This window comes from Scyliorhinus torazame, chromosome 21 (assembly GCF_047496885.1).
Source record: "Scyliorhinus torazame isolate Kashiwa2021f chromosome 21, sScyTor2.1, whole genome shotgun sequence".
Lineage (NCBI taxonomy): Eukaryota > Metazoa > Chordata > Chondrichthyes > Carcharhiniformes > Scyliorhinidae > Scyliorhinus > Scyliorhinus torazame.
Window position 1 is genome coordinate 10091128 of NC_092727.1, and position 15641 is coordinate 10106768.

The window sequence follows — 15641 nt, forward strand, 5'->3', positions numbered from 1 at the left end:
GACATCCTGTAAAAAGTGCCATATAAATACACGTTCTTTCTTCCGCTGCCCAACGATCTAAATAATCATAATTCTGCAGCAGGTGGGCAATTAATGCGCAAATTGAACAATGAAAGCAGGACAAATCCAACTTGGCCATTTATTGCCCCATCAGTCTACTCTGAATCATCTGTAAAGTGACGGAAGGGGTCATCAGTGACACCGTACTCAGCAACAACGTGATCACTGATGCTGTTTGGGTTCAGCCAGAGTCACTCAGCTCCTTACCACATTACATCCTTTGTCCAAACATGGAGAAAACGGCTGAACTCCAGAGGTTGAGGTGAGAGTGACTGCCCTTGTATCATTTGACCGTGTGTGGCATTAGGGAGCCCTAACAAAATTGGAGTCCATGCGAGTCATGGGGAAAGCTTTCCACTGGTTGGAGTCATACTTAATAAAAAGGAAGATAGTTGTGGTTTCTGGACGTCAAACATCTAGGTCCGTCCAGGACATCTCTGCAGGAATTCCTCAGGGTAATGTCCTCGGCCCAACCAGCTCCAGTTGCCTCATTAATGACCCTCCTTCCATCATAAAGTCAGAGTGGGGATGTTCAGCACCATGGTGATTTTGTCAGGTACTGAGGCAATCAATGCCCAAATGCAGATATCAAAAGGATCCAAGACCTGGCAAATATTCAAGCTTGGGCTGACAAGTGGCAACTAGCATTCATGCCACACAAGTGCCAGGCAGTGCCTATCTCCAGCAAGAGAGGATCTAACCATTGTCCTTTATTATTCAATGGTGTTTCCTTCGCTGAAACCCCCGCTATCAACATCCTGGGGGTTACCATTGACCAGAAACTGAACTGGACTATCCATATAAATGCAGTGCAAGTCAGCGGCTATACTCCACAGTGGTATCTTGAGTAGGTGATGTTCATCTCGAGGGGGGCGATTGAGGGGTTCAATAAGGGATGAGTCTGTATTCACTTTAAAGAGTTGGTTACCATCAGCTGCTAGGTGGGGGGGATTATTCTTCTGGTCATAGGTTGGGCATGTTCTGTTACTTTTGATAGCCGTTATTTTGTTTTAAGTAGAAACTGTTTAAAACTGAATAAAAATATATCTTTCTCAACTGGGGAAGTTTGTAACAAACAGATCATAGTTTATTCTGGCAAACTACCTAATTTGGGGAAACCCCGACCAATAATAATCTCACTGAAGGACAATTTTATTTTTTCCAGAATTTAAATTCCTTTCAGGAAATTTCTTATTTAATATCTTTCCTTGTTCATTCAGGATTTATTATTTTAATCCATAATTTGGATATGGTTACATATTTGGATAATTGCCTATCCAAACGGTGTACTTAGCTGTTTATATATGGTTGCTTTTCCTGCAACACACTGATGGCAGATCTTATTTTAATGTTCTTCAGTGGGATGTGGGCTTTCTAGAATCCCTACAGTGCAGAAAGAGGCCATTTGGCCCATCGGGTCTGCACCGACCCCACGGAACAAGCAACGTGGATAATGGGATCCTGTAGCATATCTGGAGCTCTGTGAGGTGTTTGATAAGGTGCCGCACGGAATGTAATAATCTTTATTATTGTCACAAGTAGGCTTACATTAACACTGCAATGAAGTTACTGTGAAAATCCCCTAGTCATCACACGCCGACGCCTGTTCAGGTACACTGAGGGAGAATTCACAATGTTCAATTCGCCTAACAAGCACGTCTATGGGACTTGTGGGAGGAAACCGGAGCCTCCGGATGAAACCCACGCAGACACGGGGAGAACGTGCAGACTCCACGCAGACAGTGACCCAAGCCAGGAATCGAACCCGAATCCCTGGTGCTGTGAAGCAACAGTGCTAACCACTGTGCTACTTTGTGGAGGTTAATTCACAAGTTGAAATCACATGGGATTTAGGGGTACTTTATTAGCTTGGATAGAAGACTAGCTGATGGATGAGAGTCAGAATTGGGATAAATTGGTCTTTTTCTCGATGGCAAGATGTAACTAGTGGGGTGGCACAGGCATTCGTCCCAGCCATTTACAATCTATGTTAATGACTTGGATACAGGGATAGGAGGTTCTGTAGCCAAATTCGCAGCTGACACAAAAATAGGTGGGATAGTAAGTTGCGATGAGGAAGTAAGAACCTTACATATGGATGTAGATGATTAAGAGAGTGGGCCTAATGTGGATAAGTGTGATGTCATGCATTTTGGTCGAAAGAACTGGAAGGCAACTTATCCACCAAACGGGTGGATGAGGGTAAAGCAGTTGATGTGATGTATATGGATTTCAGTGAAGTGTTTGATAAGGTTCCCCACGGTAGGCTACTGCAGAAAATACTGAGGCATGGGATTCAGGGTGATTTAGCAGTTTGGATCAGAAATTGGCTAGCTGGAAGAAGACAAAGGGTGGTGGTTGATGGGAAATGTTCAGACTGGAGTCCAGTTACTAGTGGTGTACCACAAGGATCTGTTTTGGGGCCACTGCTGTTTGTCATTTTTATAAATGACCTGGCGGAGGGTGTAGAAGGACGGGTGAGTAAATTTGCAGATGACACTAAAGTCGGTGGACAGTGCGGAAGGACGTTACAAGTTACAGAGGGACATAGATAAGCTGCAGCGATGGGCTGAGAGGTGGCAAATGGAGTTTAATGCAGAAAAGTGTGAGGTGATTCATTTTGGAAGGAATAACAGGAAGACAGAGTACTGGGCTAATGGTAAGATTCTTGGCAGTGTGGATGAGCAGAGAGACCTCGGTGTCCATGTACATAGATCCCTGAAAGTTGCCACCCAGGTTGAGAGGGTTGTTAAGAAGGCGTACGGTGTGTTAGCTTTTATTGGTAGAGGGATTGAGTTTCGGAGCCATGAGGTCATGTTGCAGCTGTACAAAACTCTGGTGCGGCCGCATTTGGAGTATAGCGTGCAATTCTGGGCGCCGCATTATAGGAAGGGTGTGGAAGCATTGGAAAGGGTGCAGAGGAGATTTACCAGAATGTTGCCTGGTATGGAGGGAAGATCTTATGAGGAAAGGCTGAGGGACTTGAGGCTGTTTTCATTAGAGAGAAGAAGGATAAGAGGTGACTTAATTGAGGCATACAAGATGATCAGAGGATTGGATAGGGTGGACAGTGAGAGCCTTTTTCCTCGGATGGTGATGTCTAGCACGAGGGGACATAGCTTTAAATTGAGGGGAGATAGATATAGGACAGATGTCAGAGGTAGGTTCTTTACTCCGAGAGTAGTAAGGGTGTGGAATACCCTGCCTGCAACAGTAGTGGACTCGCCAACACTAAGGGCATTCAAATGGTCATTGGATAGACATATGGACAATAAGGGAATAGTGTAGATGGGCTTTAGTGGTTTCACAGGTCGGCGCAACATCGAGGGCCGAAGGGCCTGTACTGCGCTGTAATGTTCTATGTTCTAAGTTCTTAATCATGGCAAGCCTAAAGGGGAAGTAAGGAGAGCAAGGTAAATTCACCAGCCATGTTCTGTAGAATCACAACTCTTGCCTCTTTGCCTCACCTCCTGAACTTAATGGCCAGTTTGAGCAGTAGTCATGGCAATTCACTGTTATTAACCAGGGAAATTGGGCCCATTGTTTTCATTATTTTAATCAAAGCCTCTTATGTATTTTTGTATTGCTCGACAGGTACTGACATGGCAGTTTTCTGCTTGCTCTGCGGGAAACGGTTCCAGACACAGATCGCTTTGCAGCAGCACATGGAGGTGCATGCTGGGGTCCGCACTTACATCTGCAGCGAATGTGACCGAACCTTCCCAAGTCACACAGCACTGAAACGCCATCTCAGGTCGCACACAGGTATGGAGCTCGCGTTGCCTCTTCCTCCACAGGGTCAGAATAGGGCGTCAACTCCTGTTCAGGCCAGCTCTCCATTCAACCCAGGATCCTCTGCTGAAGGAGCGAGGTTTGTCAAACAGGACACCATCGAGGTGGGAGTGGGGGCAGACTCACTAACACAAAGCCAGAGGTTAACATGTAAGAGATTAATGATAAAGCGAGGCATTCCAAAGAAGGATGACCTGAGAGAGAGGACTGTATTTATTTTATGCCAAAACGTTAAACTGAAAAACAAAAACCTTTTCACTGTAAAGGCGACTTGAATCTTCCGTTGTCTTGAAATGCGCATCTCTTATTTCAGGTTTATAGCTCCAGCGCACTGCCTGAGTGTCTCTAACATTTTCTGTTTTTATTTTGGATTTCCAACATCAACATTGTTTTGCTGCTTTTCAGAATCTTTTACTTTACTGGTGCCAGCTGTGGCTCAGCGAGTGTCACACTCGCCTGAGTCCAAAGGTTATGGATTCAAGTCTGACTGCAGAGCCTTGAGCACAGAATCCAGGTTGACATTCCCAGAACAATTACCATAGAATCTCTACAATTCAGAAGGTGGCCCATTCAGCCCATCAAGTCTGCACCTCTGAAAGAGCACCCTACCTGGGCCAACCCCCCACCTTATCACCGTAACCCCACCTAACCTGAAGATCTTTGGACTGTGGGAGGAAACCCACGCAGACACTGGGAGAATGGGCAAACTCAACACAGCCAGTCGCTCAAAGCTAGAATTGAACCCGGGTCCCTGGTGCTGTGAGGCAGCAGTGCTAACCACTGTGCCACCGTGCCGCCCCCATGAGGGAGTACCGCAGTGTTGGAGATGCCATTTTTCAGGTGAGATGGCAAACTTAAGGTCTCTTTCAGGTAGGCAGAAAAAGACCACTTGGTAGCAGCAGATGGAGTTGCCTTCTGTCTGGATACTATTTAGCTCTCCGCTAAATAGAGCTGATCTAATTATTTATCTCCTTGCTGCACTCAAATTGGCTGCTGCATTTCCTTTATTTCAGCACTGACAATGTTTCAAACAAATTAATTTTGAAGCTCTGCTGCCCTTGATAGATTATCCGATGATTACTCAAGAGAGAAGCCACTTGTAGCCATGTTTCTTCAACAAAACCTTCGGTCAGACTAGACCAGGAGCCCATTCAGTAACTTGGGGCGCGATTCTCCCAGCCCTGCGCCGGGCCGGAGAATCGCCACAACCGCGCCGCGCCGCCCTGACACCGGCACGCGATTCTCCGAGGTGCGGAGAATCGGCACCATTTGCGCCGGCACGTTTGGCGCGGTGCCGGTCACGGGCTGCTGCACGCGGCGGGGCTGCCGATTCTCTGGCCCGGATGGGCTGAGCGGCTGCGCGGAAAAAGCAGAATCCCGCCGGCGCCGTCCACACCTGGTCGCTGCCGGCGGGAACTCTGCGCGAAGGGGTGGGGGGGGGGGGGCGGCCTGTGGCAAGGGGGGCTCCGTCGCCGGGGGCGCCTCCGATGGGGTCTGGCCCGCGATCGGGGCCCACCAATCGGCAGGCTAGCCCCCCCCCCCCCGCCTACTTTGTTGCACGTCCGGCCCCAGAATCCCCGCGCCATGTTGCGTCGGGGCCGGAGCATTCAGTAAGGCCACTGCGCATTCGCTGGTTGGTGCCGCCCCCAGTGCGCGCCAGGAAGTAAGGCTGGAGCGGCGTGACCACTCCAGCGCCGTGCTGCCCCCCTGTGGGGGACAGAATCGCTACTGCCCGCGCCCGTTTCACGCCATTGTGAAACATGACTGCGTTCACGACGGCGCGGACACTCTGACCCGCGATCGGAGAATCGCGCCCCATGATTTCTATTTTATATTGCAAGACTGTTCTTGTATATCGAGCAAGTAACACAGTGGTGGATGATGTGTCACAAGACTTTATATCAGTTATTATTTTACATGCATCAGAGAGATAGTCTGCGCTTTAAGCTGCTTGGAAACATTAAAGCAAACCAGCGACTGAACACTGAACCAAGTTCCATCTGAAGTGCTGATTGTGATTAAAGTGGCAATTAACTCAATAGAAGTTTAATGTTTCAGTTAAAATAGAAACGATTAATGCAATTTCAGCTAATTCACACTTCACCCCTACAGAATGTGATGGAACTTTCAATCATTTCACATCCTCTACCTCTCTCTCTCTCTGTGATTTTGTCCTTTTGATGTGAGGCTCAAGGGGAGAGTTATTATTTAGGCTGATTCACCTCCAGAATGAGGCATAGCATGTCATTCTCCAGGTGAGGGCAGACAGTGGGGAGCTTCTAACCTGCTTTACTTTATATCAAACATAAGCACGTTTTTCTTGCTCTTGTTATGGGCGAGGTGTTTTCAGAATCCCAAAATGCACCATGGAGTTCAACCAACCTCTCCCTTTAATGGATTGTTGCTTTTGAAGCACACAGCTTGAACCCCAGGTGTAATATTACAATTATGGACACGTGGTTTTTAACACAAAACAATGTTTATTCCATGAACGCAACTTAACCCGTTAAATAAACATTGGATCCCTTAACACCCCTTACTTCAAAGATAACCCCGAAAATAATACAACACTAAATAATCCCTCAAAATGTTCCTTCAAACATCCAAAAGGCTTCAAACCTTCAAAACAGGAACACACCAGGTCACAGAAAATATATATTTTCTGTTTGATGGCAGAGATATATCAGCTTCGTTGACTTCAGCTCCAGCACCTTGCTTTTCTTCCTGCAGCTCTCTGGAAACACACACACACATACACGCACACTCACAAGCTGCTTTTTCAAACTAGCTTTCTCCCTTCAAGAAGCTCACAGCAAACCAGAACTTCTCAAGCTGCTGTCTCAAACTGGCTTTCTCCTTTTAAGCAGCTCACAGCAAAACCAACCAGGCACTTTTCAGCTGCTCTCAGCAAAACCAGCCAGGCACTTTTCAGCTGCTCTCAGCAAAACCAGCCAGGCACTTTTCAGCTGCTCTCAGCAAAACCAGCCAGGCACTTTTCAGCTGCTCTCAGCAAAACCAGCCAGGCACTTTTCAGCTGCTCTCAGCAAAACTGAAAGCAGAAGTGAGCTCAGCTCAGCTCCCCCCACCCTCTGACATCATTTAAGTAATATGATCAGCTCCATTTCTTAAAGGTACATTGCTTAAAACATCCATTTCTTAAAGGCACTCTCGCATGACACTCTCCATTGCCAACCCACTGATGTGTGGACCCTCAAGGATTCCCCACACCCCTGTGAGAAACAAGCGGACTGCAGCAGCAATTAAGCTTCAAGCCCCTGCCACCCCCCATCACCGAGTATTGGTTACATCTAGTGTTACAACACCCTGGGCTAGTGCGCGGTTAATTCCCAGCCCCACTTGACCCAGAGTCGCAACATAATTGAAATTAGTAAATAATTCCTAATCCCTCTCTCTCCCGCCCCTTTTCTCTCTCTCTCTCTCTCTCTCTCTATCCCCCTCTCTCTCTCTCTCTATCCCCCCCTCTCTCTCTCTCTCTCTCTCTCTCTCTCTCTCCCCCTCTCTCTCTCTCTCTCTCTCTCTCTCTCTCTCTCTTCCCCTCTCTCTCTCTCTCTGCCCAATAACTACAATCACCAGGTTTACAAATTTAAACACAATGAAGTTTATTAATAATATAAATAGCATCCACATACACATATTCACACACCCACGCGTGAAAGACAGACAAACCTGGGGGCGGGGGTGGGTGGAGAAAGATCCTTTCCTCTTGAGTGCCCGGGTCTCCAACTAAACTTCCCCTAGCTCTCTGAAAATCATCCCACTCAGACAGGATCCAATCACCACCTGTTACCAGGCAGAATACGGCCTTTTGGCCAATCTTTGGCTACCAGCCAACCCATCGAACCAAGGCCCACGATCTCTGGGGTGCCTGCGTTCTGCTGTCCAAAGCTTGCAGAATGTTCTCTTTTGTAACTTTTAGTTCCTCATTTCCCCTGCTTGATTTGGATATATGTCCATTAAGTATCCATGGATCAAACTGATAAATGTAAAGAAAGGGAATCAACAGCAATCACTAGCTAGAATATTCCAGAACTGAGGACGCATCATTCTGGCTGATACCTGAAGATGCTCTTCTACCAGCAGCTTGAATATAGTCGACAGGGTCCAAGCTTTCCAATAGGTGCTTGATTTACCTCAGCCTCTCTGCTATTCATTTTATCGTTGATGATGTCTTGCACAACACACCCCAAAGAACAGTCATCTGAGTACGCTTGGCCTCTCTCCTCCGACAGCCAACCTTTCCTCACGGATATAGGTTGAGAAGCAGTAGATTTAGAACTGAGATGATGAGGAACTAATTCTCGCAGAGGGTGGTGAATTTGTGGAACTCGCTGCCCCATATTGCGGTGGAATTGGAATCATTAAAAGGTCTCAAGAAGGAGATAGATATATTTCAAATTTTATTTTAAACGGGTTAAAGGGTTATGGAGATTAGGTGGGAGGTGGATTTGAGGCCAGGGTGATATCAGCCAGGATCTGATTGAATGACTGAGCAGGCTCGAGCGGCTGGATTGCCGACTACTCCTAGTTCCTATGTTTCTCTGCTTTATCAATGCGGAGAATGGTCAATGTTCCTCTCAAATTTTAAATACATCTTCCATCACATGTCGCCCTTCTCCCTATATATTTACTGCATTGAAGTGAACGATGCAATCTCTTGCTTGATATCATTTTCCCCCCCCAGGACCTCAAAATTGGGATTTCCAGTTCCCCTTTGTCTTCTCTCTCTCCCCCTCTCTCTCTCTCTCTCTCTCTCCTCCCCTCCCTCGCTTCCCCCTCCCTCGCTCCCCCCTCCCTCGCTCGCCCCCCTCCCTCGCTCCCCCCTCTCCCTCGCTTCCCCCCCCCTCCCTCGCTCCCCCCCCCTCCCTCGCTCCCCCCCCTCCCTCGCTCCCCCCCCTCCCTCGGCCTCCCCCCCCTCCCTGGCTCCCACCCCTCCCTGGCTCCCCCCCCTCCCTGGCTCCCCCCCCTCCCTCGCTCCCCCCCCTCCCTCGCTCCCCCCCCCCTCGCTCCCCCCCCCTCCCTCGCTCCCCCCTCCCTCGCTCCCCCCTCCCTCGCTCCCCCCTCCCTCGCTCCCCCCCTCCCTCGCTCCCCCCCTCCCTCGCTCCCCCCTCCCTCGCTCCCCCCTCCCTCGCTCCCCCCCTCCCTCGCTCCCCCCCTCCCTCGCTCCCCCCCTCCCTCGCTCCCCCCCTCCCTTCGCTCCCTCCCCCCTTCCCTCGCTCCCCCCCCTCCCTCGCTCCCCCCCCCTCCCTCCGCTCCCCCCCCCGCTCCCCCCTCGCTCCTCCCCCCCTCCCGCCGCTCCCCCCCTCCCCGCGCTCCCCCCCCTCCCGCGCTCCCCCCCCTCCCGCGCTCCCCCCCTCCCGCGCTCCCCCCCCCTCCCGCGCTCCACCCCCCTCCCCGCGCTCCCCCCCTCCCGCGCTCCCCCCCTCCCGCGCTCCCCCCCTCCCGCGCTCCCCCCCTCCCGCGCTCCCCCCCCTCCCGCGCTCCCCCCCCTCCCGCGCTCCCCCCCTCCCGCGCTCCCCCCTCCCGCGCTCCCCCCCTCCCGCGCTCCCCCCCCTCCCGCGCTCCCCCCCCTCCCGCGCTCCCCCCTCCCGCTCCCCCCCTCCCGCGCTCCCCCCCCTCCCGCGCTCCCCCCCTCCCGCGCTCGCCCCCCCCTCCCGCGCTCCCCCCCCTCCCGCGCTCCCCCCCTCCCGCGCTCCCCCCCCTCCCGCGCTCCCCCCCTCCCGCGCTCCCCCCCCCTCCCCGCGCTCCCCCCCTCCCGCGCTCCCCCCCCTCCCGCGCGCTCCCCCCCCTCCCGCGCTCCCCCCCTCCCGCGCTCCCCCCCCTCCCGCGCTCCCCCCTTCCCGCGCTCCCCCCCCCTCCCCGCGCTCCCCCCCTCCCGCGCTCCCCCCCCTCCCGCGCTCCCCCCCTCCCGCGCTCCCCCCCCTCCCGCGCTCCCCCCCTCCCGCGCTCCCCTCCCGCGCTCCCCCCTCCCGCGCTCCCCCCCTCCCGCGCTCCCCCCCCTCCCGCGCTCCCCCCCCTCCCGCGCTCCCCCCCCTCCCGCGCTCCCCCCCTCCCGCGCTCCCCCCTCCCGCGCTCCCCCCCTCCCGCGCTCCCCCCCCTCCCGCGCTCCCCCCCTCCCGCGCTCCCCCCCTCCCGCGCTCCCCCCCTCCCGCGCTCCCCCCCTCCGCGCTCCCCCCCTCCCCGCGCTCCACCCCCCCTCCCGCGCTCCCCCCCTCCCGCGCTCCCCCCCTCCCCGCGCTCCCCCCCCTCCCGCGCTCCCCCCCTCCCGCGCTCCCCCCCCTCCCGCGCTCCCCCCCCTCCCGCGCTCCCCCCCCTCCCGCGCTCCCCCCCTCCCGCGCTCCCCCCCCTCCCGCGCTCCCCCCCTCCCCGCGCTCCCCCCCTCCCGCGCTCCCCCCCTCCCGCGCTCCCCCCCCTCCCGCGCTTCCCCCCCCTCCCCCCGCGCTCCCCCCCTCCCGCGCTCCCCCCCCTCCCGCGCCTCCCCCCCTCCCGCGCTCCCCCCCCTCCCGCGCTCCCCCCCCTCCCGCGCTCCCCCCCCCCGTCCCGCGCTCCCCCCCTCCCGCGCTCCCCCCCCTCCCGCGCTCCCCCCCCTCCCGCGCTCCCCCCCCTCCCTCGCTCGCTCCCCCCCCTCCCCCTCGCTCCCCCCCTCCCCCTCGCTCCCCCCCTCCCCCCTCGCTCCCCCCCTCCCCCTCTCTCTCTCTCTCTCTCTTTCTTCTTCCCCCCCCTCTCTCCCTCTTTTTAATATAAATTTAAAGTACCCAATTATGTACATATTTTTTCTAATAAAGGGGTAATTTAGCGTGGCCAATCCACCTACCCCGCACATCTTTGCGTTGTGGGGGTGAGACCCCCGCAGACACGGGGAGAACGTACAAAACTCCACACGGACAGTGACCCGGGGCTGGGATCGAACCCGGGTCCTAAGCGCAGTGAGGCAAGCAGTGCTAACCACTGCGCCACCGTGCCGCCCCCTCCCGCTAGTGAAGTTAGCGTCTTGAAAAGAGTTGAGCAGCACTTAAGGACTGGCTTGCCCTTCAGGATTTGTAAATACCTCATTCTCCAGCGAAGTAATGAACTTTTATTGAACATTTTGTCCATTTTCTTTCAACACTGCAATTATCTCCGACAAGCAACAGAACTTTTATTGAACATTTTGTCCATTTTCTTTCAACACTGCAATTATCTCCGACAAGCAACAGCACAGTGAGAGGCCCTCTCAAAAACCAACCACGTGGAACAAATCACTCTGCCTTTCTTTTAAATTTGCTCTTGTGCTGTTTTCTTAAACTTTACCTATATCAAAAGCGGTTTTAATTTGGGACGTGATTTCATCATCACACTGACTGCCGTGCATATTGTAAAGCCAGGAATTCGGAAATTTGAGATTTGGTTGGTCGGTGTACTGTGGTGAAAAGCTTAAATCTAATTAATCCAGGGGACTTCTCCATTGTTAGGCAGCAGTCTTGTTCTTTGTCACCACTTATCTGCACCATCAGTATATCGACTTTCCACTTCCTAACCTTACCCAATTCTGTCCCTCCCTCAGCTCATCTGATCAGTCCTCGTTCCATCCATTCTTTTGTTCTAATAATCTTTATTAGTGTCACAAGTAAGCTTACATTAACACTGCAATGAAGTTACTGTGAAAAGCCCCTAGTCGCCACATTCCGGCGCCTGTTCGGATACACTGAGGGAGAATTCAGAATATCCAAATTACCTAATAGCACGTCTTTCGGGACTTGTGGGAGGAAACCGGGGCACCCGGAGGAAACCCACGCAGACACGGGAGAACGTGCGGACTCCACACAGGCAGTGACCCAAGCCGGGAATCGAACCTGTGACCCTGGCGCTGTGAAGCCATAGTGCTAACCACTATGCTACTGTGTTAGCTCCCAACCTGACCACTCAAATGCAATCCTGGGTGGCCTCCCCTCTTCCATCCTGCATTAAGTGCATCCACTCTGCTGCCTAACTCTCACCAGATCCTGCTTCTCCCATCACCCCTGTGCTTACTGACCTATGAAGGCTCCCGTTAAGGAGCACTCCCAATTTCAAAGTCCTCATCCCTGTTTTCAAATCCCTCCATGGAGTCTCCCCTCCTTATTTATCACCACAATCCTCCGATCTCTACCCTTCTCACATTCTTCCCTCTTGTGTATCTGGCAGCCTCGCCTTCAGCTGTCTTCGCCTTGAGCTGTGGCATTTCCTCCCTAATCCTCTGCACCTCTCCCTCCTCCTTTTAAGATGCTCTCTAAAACCGACCTCTTTGACGAAGCTTTTGGTCATCTACCCTGATAACCCCTGATGCAGCTCGTGTCAAAATTCCTTTGACACTCCTGTGAAGCACCTTGGGACATTTATCATGTTCTAAGTGTTATTTATGTTATTTATCATATTATAAAACGCAAACTGTTTTGTATATTCCTTCCGGCACACACTCTCGTACCCATCCCCAGGCAGGCAGGAGTAGCACACAGCGTAGTTTCACCCTGGCTAGTTATTGTGGTCCTTTCTCTTCACCCAGCCTCGTGCGTATCGCAGCTGACTGGAGCTGATAAATGGGTCACTTGGCCCAGGCCAGAGTTTTATGTTCCATGTGAGTCACCTCTCACCCGTCCTCACCTAAGCCTATCAGAATATTCTTCTCTCCCTTTGTTTTAAGCCCCTCATCTTCAATGCAACCGTGCCAGCCTCCTCAACTTCCACATGGTTCCACATTCTGACATCTCTCCGGACAAATAGTTTTCTCCTGAATTTTCTATTGGATTTGAGTGGCAATCTTATACTTGTGGCCCCTGCTTCTGGCAATTGGAAAGGTCATCTGTAAGAAAGGGTTTGATGGGATAGACATACTCTTAAAGACCTCCATCTGCTCTTCTCTTCCTGGGTAAAAGTGCCCCAGTGAGCTAAATCTTCCTGATTCCTGTAGCCTCGCAGTTAAGTTAGTTCCATAGATGAGGACTTTTGAATACACAAATAAGGAATGCTTGCTACAGGGCCTGGTTGAGATCACACTTTTTTTTCTTTTTTTTTTTTTCTCCCCCACCCCACAACCTGGCCTCGGAACCCGTCGGGGGGGGGGGGGGCATAAAATTGATTTGGCGGGCTTCTCCCGGGATCCCACCTACCCTGACTAGGACGCAATTTCACAGCTGGCCGAACAGGTCCTCAGGAGGAAACCTACCCTTTTCCCTTTTAAGGCCCTTAAGTAGCCTCTTTATGGCCTATTCAGTACCTTTTCCTGCCCGGCCTCAAATTTTAGGCTGGCGGGCATTGGTCAAAGCAAGGTGGGAAACAGAAAAATAAACAATTCTTCTTTTCACGTGGGAAGGGTTGGTGATGTCTCAATGTCCCAGGTTCATTTCCCGGCTTGGGTCACTGTCTGTGCGGAGTCTGCACGTTCTCCCCGTGTCTGCATGGGTTTCCTCCCATGAATTCCAAAAGAAGTGCTGTTAGGTGAATTGAGCCTCTGTGTACCCAAACAGGTGCAGGAATGTGGCGACTAGGGGCTTTTCACAGTAACTTCATTGCAGTGTTAATGTAAGCCTACTTGCGACAATAAGATTATTAATTTATTGTAGGTCTCTTCGCCTTTGGGGCACCCTTCCTTCCGGGACCTGGGGTTCTTTGACCACCCCCTTCCCCGGCATCCTCCCTCCCCTGGAACTTACCTTGAGAACGACACCGACCGCTCAGCATCCAGAAAATTGTGCCACTGTGATACTGTGTGCAGTTTTGGTGTCGATGTTTAAGGAAGGATATACTCTCGTTGGAGGCAGTACAGCAAAGGTTCACTTGGGAGGATTGTTCTGGAATGAGAGGCTGAATAAATGGAGTTGCGGTTTATTCTGTGCAATGATCTCCATTGAAACATTGGAGATGCTGGCAGATCCGTTACCCGGATTCATGAATCTAGAACACGAGGGCACAGCATCAGAGGAAGGGGTCAATCATTTAAGTTCGAGATGAAGAGAAATGTCTTCACTTAAAGGGTTGTGAATCTTTGGAAATCTCTGCCACAAGAGCATTGTGGGTGCTCTGCTTTTGAATGAATTTAAGGCTGGGTCAGATAGATTTTGTGACTCAAAATCCAGGGATATGGAGAGTGGGAAAGAAAGTGAAGTTGAAGTCGAAGATCGGCCACGATCATATTGAATACGAAGCAGGCTTGATGAGTCTTATAGTCTACTCCTCCTATTTCTTATTCTTATGAAGGCACGGACGCCAACCAACGATGGCGCGATTAAAATGAGTAAGAGACTTCGAAGGTTATAGGGCCGAGGGAGGTTACATTGATGAGGAGGTGAGGCCACATTGGGATATGAAGAGTTTTATAATTGAGGCATTGTCAAACCGGGAGCCAATGTAGGTCCCGAAATGTAGTAGGTAATGGGGGAACATGATCTAATGCAAGTTAGGCTGCAGATAGCAGATATTTGGAGGTGCTCGGATTTATGTAGGCTGGAGGACTTAAGCTCCAATCTGTGTGAAATTTGGTTTTCTTATTTATAAGAAGCAACCAATTTGTGGGTCGTACTTTGGATGTCGTCAGAATGTTTATATTGGATCAGATGTGGTGAAACAATGGTGTCGCAAAGCGAAACTCGCTCATTCCCTGCTGCTCAAATCGGACTTTAAAATCCCTCTGTACTTAACCCGGGGCCGTTTGCCATTCTCTGCTGGCAGCCTGTATTTGGTTGTACAGACCAGGCAGGAGCCCTTAGTACTGATGGAGCTATGATTTATGCTGCTTATCACACAACAAATCTTCATCTGTCCAGGCTCTTGTGTGTCACTGTTTGTTGGTTGTTACTGCGGCTCCAGTGGCTGCTGTTCCAGGTAATGCACCACTTGGGGTACAGGTGCAGGTCTCTGGGCAGTCGAAGGGGGCTCTTAATTGTTCATTTTCTCTGCACACTTCATGTGGGGCTGGTTATGCATGAGTTTGACATAATTAACATGCTAGAGAATGACTATTGCCAAGTAACTAATTATGCAGGACCGATGCTTATTTTTAAAAGGAGGTTCATCGTTCTAGCCGTTTCCCCAAATACTAGGGGCAGTGGAGACGCAATTGCATTACTGCTCATATCTACTTTGTTGCTTTTTAAAAACGAAGAAATTCTCCCATTCCTCAAATTTCCGAATGTTCCGTTGCAATGAATCCTATTTTGGATCAAATTCAGAAAGTCACAGTAAACTTTGTCCCTCTGGCAGTGATAGGATGTCACTGGAATCATTCCATATGCCTGGCAACAGACTTCTATTAAAAAGGGAAACATGTTCCAGATGGTTCAGGGAGGAAAAGAAGAAAATACTCTCGCATAGGCACTGTTATCTGCTCCAAATGATTCACAGCCAATGAATGATTTGAGAAGCGCAGTCGCTGTTGTTATGTAGACAAACCTGACCGCCAACTGTCCAACAGCAAGATCCCATGGACAGAAAATAAGACTAGTAACTACTTCATACAGTCGTAAAATAATCAAGTGCAGAAAGGATCCATTATGCCTCTGCTGGCTCTTTGGTTTAGCTGTCCAGTAAATTCCTTAAATTCCATTCCCCTGCTGTTTCCGATAGTCCCCCAAAGTTTTTCTCTTTGTTATGGACAGAATTAATGAGCACTAATCAGTATATTTCAGATGGAAAGAGGCGCATCTTTTCTTACACGGAGTGTGTATTCCAATCAAATAATTCATCAAGCTTTTGAGAGTTTGAAATAAAGGTTATTTATTCTCACAGGCTCGCCCTGAATTAATGCAAAATCTCTCTCT

General features: G+C 51.3%; 1 protein-coding gene across 4 annotated transcripts in view; it reads left to right on the plus strand.

Moving 5' to 3' along the window:
* zbtb16a (zinc finger and BTB domain containing 16a) overlaps positions 1-15641 on the plus strand; it is a 280798-nt gene that overhangs the window by 244682 nt on the left and 20475 nt on the right. For all 4 annotated transcript variants that reach the window (XM_072486482.1, XM_072486483.1, XM_072486480.1 and 1 more), the window contains exon 5: positions 3655-3825. In XM_072486482.1, the coding sequence (XP_072342583.1) occupies positions 3655-3825 (171 nt within the window). The remainder of the gene's footprint in view (positions 1-3654; positions 3826-15641) is intronic.